At 54.2% G+C, this 16,934-nt stretch overlaps 1 protein-coding gene across 1 annotated transcript; it reads right to left on the reverse strand.

Moving 5' to 3' along the window:
• Window positions 1–1,441: 1,441 nt before the first annotated feature.
• Window positions 1,442–5,010, reverse strand: FADD (Fas associated via death domain). Its single transcript, XM_025915446.2, has 2 exons — window positions 4,550–5,010; window positions 1,442–2,664 (listed from the first exon to the last, which is right to left on the reverse strand). The coding sequence occupies exons 1-2, from the start codon at window positions 4,833–4,835 to the stop codon at window positions 2,303–2,305; spliced, it is 648 nt and encodes a 215-aa protein (XP_025771231.2). The 5' UTR covers window positions 4,836–5,010; the 3' UTR covers window positions 1,442–2,302.
• Window positions 5,011–16,934: the final 11,924 nt, after the last annotated feature.

Raw genomic sequence — 16,934 nt, forward strand, 5'->3', positions numbered from 1 at the left:
AGCCGGGTCAGACTGGAAAGCCCCCCTGCTCCCCTGCTCTCTGGGGCCTCTCCCGCCTAACGGCCCAGGGCACACCAGTTACCTGTACCTGGTGGATGACGAAAACACAAGTACAGAAAATGTGGACGATACAGGAAGTCTAAATATCACCCAAAAAACCACTGTTCTCAAACGTCTGCCGTGGGTCTCCCCGCCCACGGCGCCCACACCAGCCCTGTGCTTCTGCTGCAAGCCACACACTCTTCCTTCGTCCCGCGAGGCAGGGGACCCGCGGGCAGGCTGCTGGCCCTGCCGTGGCCCCTCGATGCCCGGCCCCGCACTGGTTTCAGCGGGGCCTCCTGGCCACCGACGCGGGACCCGTGCTTCCGTCTGGCCTCGAGCTACCATCTCCCGGGGGCAGCTTGTCGGGCAGGTTCACCCCTGTCACCGGGCCCCAGGGCTCCGCCCCGGCGGCACCCAGCTGGCGGGTCCTGGGGAGCGGGTGGCGCGCACGGCCCCGCAGAGCAGGACGGAGACTCTCCTCACCCGCCGTCTTCCCGAGTCTCGGAGCTCAGATCCGGGCCTGGAGAGGAGGTCCCGCGACGTGCTCCTCCCCACTCACCACATGCACAGGGGTGCCGGGGGCACCCTGGTGACTCGCCACGCGCGGGACTGAGACGGGACGCGGCGGCAGAGCCGCGGAAAATTCCCCGTGCGGGAATCACAGGTCAAGGCCCCTATCAGCGCACCTGGTGTGGAGGGTCGGGGGCTCCTTCCAGGGGTGGGAGGCGCGTAGGGGGGCACAGGGTGGATGTTAGGGGGTCTGGGAACTTGCACATTTCAGCGGCTTTGAGGGGACGGAGGACCTCTGAAGTCCGCCTGTCCTACAGGTAGGGGCACATTTTCCGGAAAACCTGTTGCCCAAAGCTACTCGTCAGCAAAGCCGCCGACAGTTACGGGCCGTGACGACGTCTGTTACCCGCAGAACCCGCTCTGACACAGGCTCTCCGAGACGCAGGCATGCTGGCACGTGGGGCACACGCCCGGCACACGATGCAGGGCCAGGCCGCGGTGGCACGGGCCCCAGACTGGCTCAGCCCCCTGGCAGCGCCCGAACCCGTGAACTGGTTAACGCCTGTGCTCCCGGCCAGGTGTCCGCGGTCTGCCGAGCGGGCCGCCTCGTCCAGCCTAAGGTCAAGGTGGCACGGAAGGACATCACGGGTGGCTTTCTCAAGGCCGTGGCCAGAAGGCCCGAACGAGGGACAGCCCCGCGACTCTCTGGTGCCTCTCAGAGACAGGCGGGCCAGGGGCTGGCGAGAGGTGGCAAAAGCTCCCTTGCTGGCGGCTCCTGGAACCGTTATGAAGAGCGGCCATGCTGTTCCCAGTTCAGCCTCAGATAAGCCACAAGAGGTATTGAAACTGACCCGACGGGACTTTCGAGAACATGAGAAATGAGATCATCATCAGGGAGGGAAATTCTCTGTATTGTGCAGCTTCTCACTGTACAGGCACAGGCTTTAAGAGGATTACCTCCGAAGCACAAAGACTGCTCTTTACAATTACAGGATCCAGCTCCCTTACTAAAATCCATTATCAGAACAGTGATTTTGATAGTCATGATTTTGAAGTCATAATACTTCTAAGAACTAACATCTGTAGAGCACAGACTCTGTACCAATCACCCCTGAGCACTTAACAGTGTTATTCCCGGCCGTCCTCATAAGCCTTGCTGTCCCTTGACACACGCAAGGGCCACGAGCCCACCAGCTTTCCCCACGCCACCTGTCCGGGTACACGGGTCTACGCTGACGGCCTCAAAGCCTCTGGCCGGCTCTGGGAGCAACAGAATGACCCTGTGGGCCCGTGTGGACGCTGGAGCCTCATGGCCCCGGCTCAACTCCCTGCTTTCCCACGGCTGCCGACCGCCCGGCCGCTGGCCTCGGCACTGTCCCCCCACCCGTATGGTGACGACAGTGATAACGCTGACTTTTATGTCCCTCTGTGTGCTGGATGTGGATCCCAAACTTCCTCCCGCAGGGCCTCATTTAATGGGACAACAGACTCCCCCTCTCTGGGGCGATCACAAGGAACGAATGAAAGCATCTGTACGCGCCCAAGTCCCGTCTGGCACAGAGCAAATGCTCAGTGAATGCCAGCTCTGATGGAGACGCCACTCTGGGCCTTGAGCGCTGGGTCCCTCGTCCCGGCTCGCGGCTAGGACTTCACGGCACTGGCACGCGGAAGGCACGTGGTCAAGCTTGGCGGGGGAACCAAAGTTCGGGCTGTGCCGATGCCCCCAGGCCCCCGGGGAAGAGCCGCTGGGTCACCAGGGGACTCCCGAGGACGGCCTATCTGAGTCCCGTGACGTCAGGGACACGGTGCCGGTGCCGCCACCTCGACTGGTCTCGCTCTCGAGGCTCCGGGCCTGCTGATCGTCCTCGATGAGGTCGGCCACCAGGTTCAGCTGGCAGGCCCTGAGCGCCCTCACCAGGTGGGACACAGCCGGGTCCTCCTTGTGGATGTTCTTCCAGACTCTCAGCGACTCCCTCACCTGCTCTGTCAGATTGCGGGGATACTTCTCCTCGATGGCATCGATCATGGCGTCAGACACTCGAAGCTGGCGGGCCAGCCTTCTCCAGTCCTTCCCCACGTGGTCACATATGATGTCGAACGCTGCACGCAGGTCTGTGGAAAGAACAAAACGATTTACCAGGAGTTGGGGAGCCCTTTAGAAGACAGGTAACCCTACCTTCTCAGTGGGCTCCTCAGGGCTAACCTAAGCACTGGGTAGACAAGAGGTCCTCTCGTGCAGGCTGAAGGCATCCAGGAGTGGAGGGGCCGGGGGAAGAACGTCCCGGAAAGCCCAAGGGTGGCCTCCAACCCTGTCCCAAACCGCTACTCAGGAGGTGCGGCCTGCCAAAGACGTGCTGGCTGGGGCGTCGTGGAAGGGGTCGTCGTGGAGCTAACTGCTCGGGACAGGGGAAGCGGAGGGAGGGCCTGTCGTGGGTTGAATGGTGGCCCTCGGGTCATGTCAAATCCCCAGAACTGTGAACGGTAATTTATTTGGAAAAGGGTCTTTGCAGATGTGATTCGGTTGAGGATCTTGGGAGATCATCCTGGATTATCCAGGTAGGCCCCAAATCCAGTGACAGGAATCCTTGTAAGTACACAGAAGAGGGAGCCACGTGCCCACGGAGGCAGAGACTGGAGAGACGTGGCCATAAGCCAAAGAATGAATGTCCGCAGCCCCCAGAAGCTGGAGAAGGGGGAAGGACCTTGGAACCTCCGAGGAAGCCTGGCCCTGCTGACACCTGGATTTCTGACTCCTGGCTCCCCTCTGGGAGGGAATCTGCTTCCTGCTATTCAAGGCCCCAAGTTGTGGTCGTGTGTATGTCAGCCGCGGGGGAACGGAGACAACCCAGTTCTTATTTTGGAAGCTGCCCGGACTGACCACCAGTCTTTGGTCCCTGGCTACCCTGTCCTCATCTGCTGAAAAGTCACTGCTTTTCAGAGACGAGCAAGCGGGGCCACTACAGGCCAGAGGCTGTTTTGGGAATGGAGGGTGAGCAGAGGAGGGACAAAACGCTGCTCGGAGGCCCCTGCGAATGTGTGTCTTTAGCTACGAGCCCTCAAGATGCTGGCAGCTCGTGCGTCGCCTCTTCCAGCCCCGGGAGGTGGGCGCTCCTGGTGCAGATGAGGAAACTGAGGCACAGGGAAGCCCAGTGATTTTCCTGAGGTCATACAGCTAGACTACAGCACAGCCAGACAGTGAAACCCTGATGGCCTTGTGCCAGGGTCCACTCCCAACCGCTAGGCTACACTGTCATCCTCGAAAGACGAAGAGTCACCCCGTGTCAACCTGCCCACCCACACCTGCTCACCTCTGGCGCGCTCTCCTGCAACATACATACAAACACGGACACACGTAAATCTAAAATGTGATCACCTGTATTTTGGGGACTGCTTCTTAAATGTATCAGGTTAACGATCTCCTCCTCAACTGAATGTCCTTGGAAACCGACTTCTAATACCAACCGCGTACCCCAGGCCGCCTCAGTTGAGTCCTTGGTAGGTATTGGCAGTGCGTCTTAGGCAAGTCACTTAACGCGTCCCAGCACTGTCCTCTGGCTTGTAAGACCGGAATAGGACCAGACGGCAGTACCTAACTGCTGGGGCTACTGCGAAAATTAAGTACGTGAAGTGTCCGGGGCACTAAACCCCTGCCCAAGAGCCATTTTCCGGCGCTCACACGGCGGTAAAGGGTCAGCTGGGGCATTCCCAGAGGCAGAATGAAACCAAAAGCAGCGGGGCAGGTTCCCCTGGCTCCTGACCCCCCTCTCTGTCCACTCCTGTCTACCCAGAGGAGGTGGGCAACACCGTTTCCTTAACCGGAGTCACTTCCAATTAACTCGGAAGAATCGGGGTGTGTATGTGTTCACGTTTTGCAAACCAGACACAGTACGTTAGCTTTTGGGATTTGGGCTCTCCCATCTGCGAACTGGGCGTTTCGCCCGCTACCCCACCCCAGGACCGGTTACCCGCCTCCGGGCCCCCCGGCCCCCGCGCCCACCTCGCTCCTCCGACGAGACCTCGGCCGCCGCGCCCGCCTCGAAGCTGTCCAGGCGCCCCAGCAGGTCCTGGCGCCGCAGGGAGGCGAGCAGCTCGCGCAGCAGCCCGGTGCGCTCGCGGTCCAGCTCGTTCTGCTCGAGCAGCACGGAGAAGAGGTCGAGGCCGCACTGCACGCGCTCCAGCTTCCTCTTGCCCACTCGGCTCTGGCACAAGAACTTGAGCTCGGTCAGCTCGCTGCTCGACAGGCCGGCCGACACCGAGTGCAGCAGCACCAGGAACGGGTCCATGGCGGCGGGCCACGGCGGGGCCCGGCCCAGCTCAGCCCAGCCCGGCCCTCCGCGCAGCGCCCCGCTCCGCCCCGCGGCCCTCTCGGCGGCCCCGCGGCCCCACCGCTCCCGGATTCCCCCTGACGCGCCCAGCGACGCGGGCCCCACCACCGGAAGTCCACGCCAGAGGCCACTTCCCCGATATCTCGCGAGAACCCCGGGACCCACGCATGCGCCCCGGGCCCTACCGTAGCCGTTTCCGCCCGGAAGGCGCCCGGCCGCCGCCAGGGGGCGCCCCTGGAGAACGGGCGGCGCCGGGCCGGGAGGGCGTCTGCGCCTGCGCGCTGCGGCCGTTCTCCCGGCGCGTGGGGTCCGGGGGGCGGTTCCCGGACCTGAGCGAGGGCGGGGAAGGTAGGCCCGCGTTTCCCGGGCGGTGTTGGCGCTGCAGATGCCGATAATACACGCATTTATCGTCAACGTTTGCGAAAGTGCAAGTCAGAACGGGTCCTTCGGAGCGCCCTGTGGGTCGCGTTCGAAATAGAGGTTTATTGAAGCGCTAACGTTGGATGTCGTTAATATTTGATTTTGAAAGCTAAGGTCATGTATGCTTTTTAATGTTTCTAGTACTTATGGAAAGCCTACTGTACGCCAGGCAGTAGGTGCCGGGGACACATTTGGGAACAAAGAGTAGAAGTGCCCCTCTGCCTGGAGTTAAGTCCTTAGTTCTCAAGCTGACAGATTCCGGATAAGAAAGTCGTGCAGTATGCCAGAAGTTAATGAGCGCCGGGACAAAGAGGATAAGGGGATGGGGAGTGCCGAGGTGGGGACATGATTAGAGGGGGCGGTCAGAACAGGCTTGCAGGTGCGGGCGCAGGTGCAGGTGCAGGTGCGGGGGCCAGAGGCAGGTGTGGGGGAAAGAGTGCAGGCGGGGGCAGGTGAAGGTGCAGGTTCTAGGAGCAGCTGGGAGACCCGTGGGTCTGGAGCAGAGCGGGGTGGGGCGGGGGGGGGGGATGCAGGGGGTGCCGGAGAGGGGAGGGGCAGACTAGGAGGGGGCCTCAAGGGCCAGGTGCAGACCAGGCTTTACTGCCCCTGAGATGGAGCCGCAGCAGTGTGAGCAGAGGAGTGAGGCCATCCGAGTTACCTTAAAAAAAAATAAAAAATAAAGGAGTGGGGCGGGGCGGGGCGGGGGGTGGGGGTGGGGCCGGGTGGCTCAGTCGTTAACAATCCAACACTTGATTTCGGCTCAGGTCAGGAGCTCACCTTTGGTGAGATAGAGCCCCCCCCCCCCCCCGCCCCCGCCAGGAACCGGCTTGGGATGCTCTGTCTCTCTCAGATCTCTCTCTACCCCTCCCCTGGCTTGCTCTCTCTCTCTCTCTCTCTCTCTCTCTCTCTCGCTCTCTCTCCCTCTCTCAACTAACTAAATAAGCATTTAAAATATATACGTATATTTAATGGAGACCATTCACAACCCACACAACTCACAGTTTAAAGAGTACATTATAGTATAGTCCTACGGTTGTGCAAACCTCACCATTAGCTACTTCTAGAACATTTTCATCGGTCCCGGTAGAAACCTGCTACCCATTAGCAAACACTTCCTTTCCCTCCTCCTCCCCTCAGCCCCTGATAGCCACTCCTTTATTTTCTGCGTTTTTGGATTTGGCTGTTCTGGACATTTCATAGAAATGGGACCATACACTAGGTGGCCTTTTCTGCCTGCTGTCTTTCACTGAACAAAGTGTTTTCAAGGTCCATCCATGTTGTAGCAGGTGACAGTGCTTCATTTTTTAATGGGTCAATAGTCCATTGTGTGGATAGACCACATTTGTATATCCCGTCATCAGCTCACGGACATTTCGATTCTTTCCACTGTGAAACAATATTCAACTGAGTAAATCTGAGGATTGAATTGACTTTCGTTCAACAGTTTGTGAGCCAGGAATGTAGCAAGTAGAAAGGAGCTTTGGGGAGCTGAGTATACACAACAGACGGCTTTTATGGGCAGAAGAACAAGAAAAATAAGTTTCTTGTTTGTTTGTTTTTTTGAGAGAGAGAGAAGGCAGAGGAGAGGCAGAAGGAGAGGGAGAGAAAGAATCTTAGGCAGGCACAGTGTTCAGTGTGGAGCCTGACTCAGGGCTCAATCTCATGACCCTTGGATCATGACCTGAGCCTAAGTCAAGAGTCAGGTGCTCAACAGACAGAGATGTGGATTTGGGAGTATTCAGCAGACAGATGGTGTTTATGATAGTTAATTTTATGTGTCAACTTGGCTGGGCTAAGGGCTGTCCGGATAGGGGTCAACCATGATTCTGGGTGTGTCTGAAGGTGTTTTTGTAACAGATGAGCTTTTTTTTTTTTTAATTTAAATTTTATTTTAGAGAGAGCAAGTGAGGGAGAGGAGCAGAGAGAGAGAGAGAGAGAGAGAGAGAGAGAGAGAGAATCCCAAGCAGGCTCTGAACTGTCAGTGCAGAGCCTGATGTGGGGTGTGATCCCACGACCCTGAGATCATGAACTGAGCCAAAATGAAGACTTGGATACCCAACTGACTGAGCCACTCAGGTGCTCCTTGAGCCAATTTTGTAATACATCTTCTCTTGTATAGATCACTATATATCCTACTGGTTCTGTTTCTCTGGCGAGCCCTGACTCGTATAGTATTTAGAGCAAGATGAGGTCACCTATGTGAAGAGGGCGGACACAATAGAGGGTCAAGAGCTGAGCTCTGGAGTGTCCAGCTGTGTGGGAGAAGTGGAGGAGCCCATGAAGCCCCTCGAGGCAGGATGTGAACCAAGGAGGGTCAAACGACACCCCTACCTGCGAACCCTGCTAGGGTTTCTTTGTTCCTTACGTGTCCCTTGTCTCCTGATTCACCATATACTTGGTTTCCCGCTCTGCAGCTTTTCCCCATCTCTCCTGCCAGAATGTGAGGCAGGGACTCCAAGTGCCAAGGACACTGGCTGGAGCTTGATAGGTGCTCACAAGATGTTAATGAATGACTCTTACATAAGGTGTGGTTAATTTGAGTCTCCCTTGGCACAACTATGCCCATGCCTGACCCACTGCCTCGCTGTCTGAGGCTTGTCTGTTTACTCTCTTTATGCGATCTTTCATACAGCAGAAGATTTCACTTTTATTTAATTTTCCTTTTATGGATTATGCTTTTGGTATTGAGTCTAGGATCCCTTGGCCTACCCCTGGGTCCCAAATATTTCTCCTATATATATTTTTCCTAAAAGTGTTCTAGTTTTCTGTGTCATTCTGTGATCCATTTTGGGTTAGTTTTTGTACAAAGTGTAGTGTTTAGGTTGTTTTGTTTTGCTTTGCCTGTAGGCGTCTAATCACTCCTGCACCATCTGTTGGAAAGCCATCCTTGTCCCTGTTGGAATGCTCTTGCCAAAACTCCATCAAGCACATTTGTTTTCCTTCGATTTTCTCTGTTCTGCTTCATTGATCTACGATTCTATCCCCCACCAAGACCATGCTCTGTTGTTACTATATGGGAAACCTTAATTTTGTGTAGAGCAATTCCTCTGACTTTATTCGGCTTTATTCTAGGTTCTGTGTCTTTCCATATCAATTCAAAAATAAGCTTGTCTCTGTCCAGAAAACTTGCTGGGATTTTTTAATAGGAACTGCGTTAAATCCGTAGATCAGTTTGGGGAGAATTAACATCTTTTACCATATTGGATCTTCCAATCCATGAACATGGTATGTCTCTCCATTTATTTGGGTTTTCTTTGATTTCTTTCACCAGTGCGCACACACACACACACACACACACACACACACACACACACGCACACACACATATTCATAGAAAAATCAGGAGGAAATACTCATGACCATTACAGTCATCACTTTTGTGAAGACCAGTAGGTCCTATGGTCATCGCTGGTGTTTGTAGCTCCCTTCTTCCACTGCCCCCTCCGCCTGCACTCCCTGCGCCCTCAGCAAGCACCCCAGATGGTTGTGGTTCTTAACCTGGTGGAGCCACTCGGCGCTTCCTTCCTGGAGGGTCTGGACCATTGCTGGTCCTCCCTGGGTTGGGCCGTCGTAGTTTTCCATTGACCTCAATCCCAGGGGTGGTACCACTAAGAGACGCCCTATAGGCTCTGCTGTGTTCCAGACACGCTCTTCCTTCCTTACCCCGACTGTGGAGCAATGATCCCGTGTCCCCTGGCTGTCAGGATCAGTCACTCCCGACGACACCATACCTCCCTTCCCTGCCTGTTGATTCAGGGGCATGAGGGGCCCAGGATGGCCAGGTGGCAGTCTGAGCGGCCAGTCCAGTGGAACCATTGTTGTGTCTTCTGATGGAAGACATCCCTCTGCGGCTAAGACCTTAGGCAGTGAGCATAAGGTCGTGGGGATAGGACGCAAACATTTTGCCAGTGGGTCCCTGGTAGTGAGTGGGGCCCCTGCCGTTTCCACCCCTTGATTCCTGGGCCCGTGAATCCTGGCTCTGGGAGACACGGCCCCGCATGCTGGACACTGACTCAGAGCACGCACGGCCTTCGAGAGAAGCCTGTCCCGGCCCTGGCGGGCATTGCCACCTCACCGGGGCTGTAATGGAGCCACTGTTCTGTCATGGCAGCTGCTACAGTTGGCGGGAGCCGTGGCGAGACCCACCATGTGAGCGTGGACCCAAGGCCACGCTTCGTTTGCGGTGGAGCGAGTTTCTGGGTCAAAGCTCTGCTGGCGGAACACCACGAGGGTGGATGAGATATCCTGGAAGTCCACGATGTCACTTGGGTGGAACACAGCGTACACAGAAGGCAAATCTGTGTCCCGAAAGAGTGTCTCTTCCAGTAGGGACAGCCCTGCCCTTTCCGTGACGGAAGCTGTGAGGTGCAATCCACCTGCCGGCAGGTGGCTGGCCGGTCGCCCCAGGAATGGTGCCGCATGAGGGCTCCGTGTGGGTCTCGGCCGCTGGCACACTGGACATGCACTGGTGACCATAGCCAGTCGGCTTTGGCGGGTGAAGTCCATGATGCTGAGCCACGCATCACCTCCCTCTCTGCCACCACAGCCCCTTTGTTCACAGCTCAGTGGGCGATGGCAGGGCTGGCTGGCATCCACGGAGTGGGTCATCCTACCCACCTGATTGTGAAACCCTCTGCCGAGCTCCCGCTTCGGTGGGCATTCACTCGGGGCACAAATATCCACAGATGTGGCTAGCCACATGCCTCCTCCCCAAATTCCTTTGTTATCAGTTTCCCAGTCATGATCCTTCCAAGTCCCTGACCGTCCAGCCAGACTGGCCACGGCCCATGAATCGGTGCGTAACCTCACATCCGGCCCTTCTCCTTCCGGGCAGAGGGCACGGCCGGGTGTGCTGCCCACGGTTCTGCGCCCTGGGAGGATGTCCCTTCCCTGGGCCCTTCAGGGGTGTCCAGCGAGGAGCTGCAGAGGGGCAGCGGTCTGCATCTGTGCAGGGGGCAGAGCCGTGTGTTAACCAGGCCCGGGGCTCCTCTCCCCCGTCAACTGATCAGAGGGGACTCCCCACGAGGCCACAGGTGCACATGGATGTACAAATATCTTTTTGAGTCCCTGACTCCAGTTCTTTTGTGCATATACCTAGAAGTGCATCTGCTGGGTCATATGGTAATTCTATTTTTAAGTTTCTGAGAAACAACCATGCTGTTCTCCACAGCGGCTGCACCATTTTGCATTCGTGCCAGCAGTGCCTGAGGGTTCGGCCTCTGCACATTCTTGCTCACTGACTATTTTCTGCTTTTTGGATAATCGCCATCCTACCGGCGAGTGAGAAGGTATCTCACTGGGGTTTTAATTTGCATTTCCCTGACGACTCTTGATGCTGAGCCTCTGTCCATGTGCCGTTGGCCATTCGTGTATCCTCTCTTGAGAAACGTCTGTTCGAGTGTTTTGCCCGTTTTTCATTGGGTTGCTTGTGTTTTTGTTGTTCAGGTTGAGGAGAGTCTTTATATATTCCGGATATGAATCCCTTATCAGAAATACGATTTGCGGGGCGCCTCGGTTATGCAGTCAGTCGGGCATCCAACTCTTTTTTTTTAATTTTTTTTTCAACATTTTTAATTTATTTTTGGGACAGAGAGAGGCAGAGCATGAACAGGGGAGGGGCAGAGAGAGAGGGAGACACAGAATCGGAAACAGGCTCCAGGCTCCGAGCCATCAGCCCAGAGCCTGACGCGGGGCTCGAACTCACGGACCGCGAGATCGTGACCTGGCTGAAGCTGGACGCTTAACCGACTGCGCCACCCAGGCGCCCCAAGGGCGTCCAACTCTTGATTGCAGTTCAGGTCATGTACTCATGATTTGTGAATTGGAGCCTCGCTTTGGGCTCTGGGCTGATGGTGTGGAGACTGCTCGGGATTCTGTCTCTCGTTCCCTCTGCCCCTTCCCTACTTGTGCTCACTCTCTTCCTCTCAAAATAAATAAATAAACTTAAAAAATGAAAAAAATGAGGGGCACCTGGGTGGCTCAGTCGGTTAAACATCTGACTTCGGCTCAGGTCATGATCTCACGGTTCATGAGTTCTAGCCCCGCGTCGGGCTCTGTGCTGACAGCTCGGAGCCTGGAGCCTGCCTTGGATTCTGTGTCCCCCTCTCTCTCTACCTCTGTCTCTCTCTCTCTCTCTCTCAAAAATAAACATTAAAACAATTTTTTAAAATGAAAAAATACAATTTGCAAATGTTTTCTCCTATTCTGTAGGTGGATGCTCTGTGGATTGTGTTCTTTGATGCACAAAAATTTTAAATTTTGATCAAGTCCGTTTCACATATTTTGTTTCGCTTAGCGTTGTGTCTTTTTAGAACAAGAAAAAAGCATTTGCTGGTTTCAGGGAGGCAAACTCGTCTTGGTGAGGACGATGAGCAGAAGAATTTCCTTTCTTTTCTCCTTGTATCATTTTGGTTTCCCCTGGGTACTTTTTCTGTTTGTTTTGGTCTCTCTCAGTTGTGTGGAAGCCTTTTCTCAAACATCCAGGGGCTCTGGGCTTTGCTTGGGGGTAGTTAGTCTTTTCCAAAGAAAAAGATCCCTTCCTGATGGGAAGGGGTATGTGCTAGGCTATAGAATGGCCCATAAGATGTCCACATTCTAATTCCCGGATTGTGAATAAGTTAGTTTATGGGGAAGACACAGAATATATGGCAGGATATGTGGTGAAGATTCAGCTTCTGAGATGGGGAGATGATTCTGGATTTTCCCAGGGACCTAGTCCTTGAAGATGGTGGAAAGCGTAGAGCCCGTGAGGCCCGTGTCAGACATTTCACCCATGGAACTGTAAGATAATATATTTGCGCGTGTGTGTGTTTTTAAATTTATTGTCGAGTTAGCTAATATACAGTGTGGACAGTGTGCTCTTGGCTTTGGGGGTAGATTCCCATGATTCATTGTTTATGCCCATGTCCCATTTTCCCCTCCCCCCGGCCCTCCCATCAACCCTCAGTTTGTTCTCTGTATTTAGAAGTCTCTAATGGTTTGCCTCCCTCTCTGTTTGAAACTGTTTTTTCCCCTTCCCTTCCCGCATGGTGCGCCTTTAAGTTTCTCAAGTTCCACGTATTAGTGAAAACATATATCGTCTTTCTCTGCCTGACTTATTCCACTTAGCATAATACCCTCCAGTTCCATCCACGTTGCTGCAAATGGCCAGATTTCATTCTTTCTCGTTGCCACATAGTATTCCATTGTGTATATAAACCACGATTTCTTTATCCATTCATCACTTGATGGAGATTTAGGCTCTTTCCATAATTTGGCTGTTGTTGAAAGTGCTGCTATAAACATTGGGGTACAAGTGCCCCCGTGCATCAGCCCTCCTGTATCCCTTGGGTAAAGTCCTAGCAGTGCTATTGCCGGGTCATAGGGTAGATCTAATTTTAATTTCTTGAGGAACCTCCACACTGCTTTCCAGAGCAGCTGCACCAGTTTGCATTCCCACCAACAGTGCAAGAGGGTTCCCGTTTCTCCGCATCCTCTCCAGCATCCAGAGTCTCCTGATTTGTTCAGTTCAGCCACTATGACCAGCGTGAGGTGGTATCTCAGTGTGGTTTTGATTTGTATTTCTCTGATGAGGAGTGACGTTGAGCATCTTTTCACATGTCTGTCGGCCATCTGGATGTCTTCTTTGGAAAAGTGTCTATTCATGTCTTTTGCCCATTTCTTCCCTGGATTGTTTGGTTTTTGGGTGTTGAGTTTGGTAAGTTCTTTACAGGTTTTGGATACTAACCCTTTATCCGATATGTCGTTTGCAAATATCTTCTCCCATTCCGTTGGTTGCCTTTTAGTTTTGTTGATTGCTTCCTTTGCAGTGCGGAAGCTTTTTATCTTGATGAGGTCCCAACAGTTCGTTTTTGCTTTTATTTCCCTTGCCTTTGGAGATGTGTCAAGCAAGAAATTGCGGCAGCTGAGGTCAAAGAAGTTGTTGCCTGTTTTCTCCTCTGGGGTTCTGATGGCTTCCTGTCTTACATTTAGGTCTTTCACCCATTTTGAGTTTATTTTGTGTCTGCTGTAAGAAAGTGGTCCAGGCTCGTTATTATGTATGTCGCCGTCCAGTTTTCCCAGCACCACTTGCTGAAGAGACTGTCTTTATGCCGCTGGATGCGCTTTCCTGCTTTGTCAAAGATTGGTTGGCCACACATTTGTGGGTCCAATTCCAGGTTCTCTATCCTATTCCATTGGTCTATGTGTCTGTTCTTGTGCCAGTACCATACTGTCTTGATGAGTACGGCTTTGTAGTAGGGGCTAAAGTCTGGGATTGTGATGCCTCCAGCTTTGGCTTTCTTTTTTTTTTTTTTTCAACATTTATTTATTTTTGGGACAGAGAGAGACAGAGCATGAACGGGGGAGGGGCAAAGAGAGAGGGAGACACAGAATCGGAAACAGGCTCCAGGCTCTGAGCCATCAGCCCAGAGCCTGACCCGGGGCTCGAACTCACGGACCGCGAGATCATGACCTGGCTGAAGTCGGACGCTTAACCGACTGCGCCACCCAGGCGCCCCTGGCTTTCTTTTTTAACATTGCTTCGGCTATTCAGGGTCTTTTCTGGTTCCATAGAAAGTATGGAAATTATTTGTTCTAGCTCTGTGAAGAATGCTGTTATTTTGATAGGGATTGCATTGAATGTGTAGATTGCTTTGGGTAATAATGACATTTTAACAATATTTGTTTTTCCAATCAATGAGCGTGGAATGTTCTTCCATTTCTTTGTGTCTTCTTCAATTTCTTTCATAAGTTTTCTATAGTTTTCAGCTTACAGATCTTTTACATCTTTGGTTAGGTTTATTCCTAGGAATCTTGTGGTTCTTTGTACCATTGTAAATGGGATCGATTTCTTTCTCCCTGAGACCAAGAACATGACAGGGATGTCTACTCTCATCACTGTTGTTTAACATGGTGTTGGAAGTCCTCGCATCAGCAGACGACAAAATGAAATAAAAGGCGTCCAATTTGGCAAAGAAGAAGTCAGACTTTCACTTTCCGATACTCTGCATGGAAAACCTGAAAAGACTCCACCAAAAAGCTGCTAGAACTGATACATGAATTCAGCAAAGTCGCAAGATATGAGATCCGCGTACAGAAATCTGTTGCGTCTCTATACATCCATAATGAAGCAACAGAAAGAGAAACCAAGAACTTGATTACATTTGTGTTGTTTGAAGCCATGAAGTTTGTGATAATTTAACAGGCTTCACTGCCCCCAGTGCAGCCCCCACAGGCAGCCAGCAGAGGGCAGCAGCCACCAACAAGCGGAACGAGGCAGGCCTCGCTGGGGCCGGAAGCCAGGACCGCAGGTCAGGTCCGCTCACCGCCCGCCCGGTAAAGACCCGGGACCAGAAGGGAGCATCCTGGCTACAGGCGAGTGTGTTTTCTGTGGAAGTTGATCGCACATGTAAGCTGAACGGTTTTCTGTGCGTCATCCTTCAGTAAAAATGTAGGGGGAGAGCCAGGAGGGCGTAGAAGCAGGGGACGAAAGAAAGGGGGTTGAGAATGGGACACAGCAGATCGATTACTTAGCAGAGCAGAGGAAATTAGACCTCAGCGTCTACAAGGTTGCCTTTTCCCCAGGGGTGCATCCTGGCCGGCTCCTGGCAGGGGCAGCAGACGCCAGCCCGTCTGAGCAAGCCAGGCTGAATCCCTGGGCTGGACCGGGTCAGTGCTTCGGGTGCCACGCACTCTTCGGCCAAAAGCTGTGTGAGGAACAGTGAATGGGCTGCTTGCTGTGGACATACCTGTGGTCCAGAAGGCACCCCCTTACCTCCTCCACCAATGCGTCTGCCAGCTGGACTCCAAGGTCCACGCAGCCCAAAGGCAGAAAGGCCCAGTTGTCAGTCTGTTGCTTTCTCCATCCATCTACCCATGCGTCAAATAGCCATCATTCCGTCTAACCACCCACCTCTCTGTTTATCCATCTATCCATCCATCCATCCTTCTGTCCTTCCTTCCATCCATCCATCCATCTGTCCGTCCATCCCTCACTCACTTATTCATTCATTCAACACTTTCTGGTGCCTCCTCTGTGCCTGGCACTGCACCACTTCCCCTTACTGGCCTGTTTTCTGACAAGAGCTTGCGCTTCTTTACTTAGCCGTGGCTCTTACAAAACATGGACAAGTAAATGAGTGTTGCCTGAGTAGGGGACACACGCCATCTGTGGTAGGGGGTTATTTTAAGGGGCACACAAATGACTCCTGGGGACCTGTCACATATGAATGTGTGGGGGTGGTGGGGAAGTTGGTGCCCCGGAGCAGGGGCTCTGAATCCAGTCTTGGGCTGGCGACACCCCTGTCCCAGGCACACACCCCGGCCAAGCTCTGTTCCAGGGAATCTCACGGCTGGTCGGGGATCCCAGGACTGGGCCTGGCCCCAGTGGCCTTCGGAACCGCCGTCACAGCTGTGTGCTTAGTCAGTGGGCAGGCACACTTGGGGGGGCGGGAGGGGGGCTGGGGAGACTGCAGGGTGCATGCACCATCTAAAGCACAGCAGCCACCAGGGGCTCCGGTCATCTGGGAGGAGGTGACAGGCTGCAAAATGGGGCTGTGTTGTCAGATGGCTTGAGAATTTTCAGAACATGCAAATCTGGGTTTTTATGTAGGTTTACTTGCTTTTTGCATATTAAATCAACTACAAAAATGAGCAAACGCTGAACCTGCCAAACGGATATTGTATCGGGCTAGATGTAGCTCACGGCAGCCTCCGCCTGTTGGGGGGGGGGGGGAGAGAGCAGAGCCCCCAAAGCAGGTCCCAGCACGAGTGCCCTCCCCGCCCCAGACCTCAGGCCTCTGCGGGCCGTTGCCCATCACTGTCCTGCTGTGGGCGGGCACGACGCCACTCCAGGACCAGTAGCAGACAACATTCAGCGTTGGGGGCCACGGGGCCTGGGTTCGAGAGACGGCTGTGTCGCTACCTTGCTGTGTGACTGCAGCGGAGCCCTGACCCTCTCTGGGCCCCATTGTTGCTAACAGTGCCGGCTGACGGGCTGATCTCTTCCAAGGCCAGAAGTCGGGTCTCTGTGGCATCATCTCTCGGTTTTTCTCCACCCACCTCTACCGACCCCATCCAAACCCTACCATCGCCCTCCTGGATCTCTGGAACACCTCTCTTTGGCTTCCCATCCCACTGCAGACTTCACCTGACAAATGCAAAGACCTCAAAATGTGCATCAGATCCCATCTCTGGGCTGGTTAACACCACCCAGCCCCTGCGGTGGCTTTTACCGCCAGGCTCCAGGTCCTTGGGTCGCCTGGGAGCCCTGTGTGAGTCGCTCGTGGCTACCTCCCCTACCCTGTCTCCTGCCGCCTCCCCCCGCCCCGCCCCTCCCCTCCCCTCAAGCCAGCGGTCCGCACCCTGCTGCCTCCGGGCCTTTGCACTGCCCTTCTGCTACCTGAACTGTCCTGCTGCCTCCTTGTTACTCAGGCCTCCAGGGGCCTCCCGGACCAACCATGTCACGCTCTGTTCTGTTTCATCAGTGTCTCTTTCTTCCTCTGAAACTATCTGGTTCTGGGTTCCATTTTCTGGTTAAGCATCTCACACTTTCTGTAAGAAGTCATAGCCTGGGGGGAGGACTGGTCTGCTTTGTCCACTGCTGTCTGCTTGAACCCCGCACGAATGAATGTCTACAAGGTCCGGGCGCCAGTCTCG

This window comes from Puma concolor, chromosome D1, assembly GCF_028749965.1.
Source record: "Puma concolor isolate L17-30 chromosome D1, mPumCon1.1.hap2, whole genome shotgun sequence".
NCBI classification, from domain to species: Eukaryota; Metazoa; Chordata; class Mammalia; order Carnivora; family Felidae; genus Puma; species Puma concolor.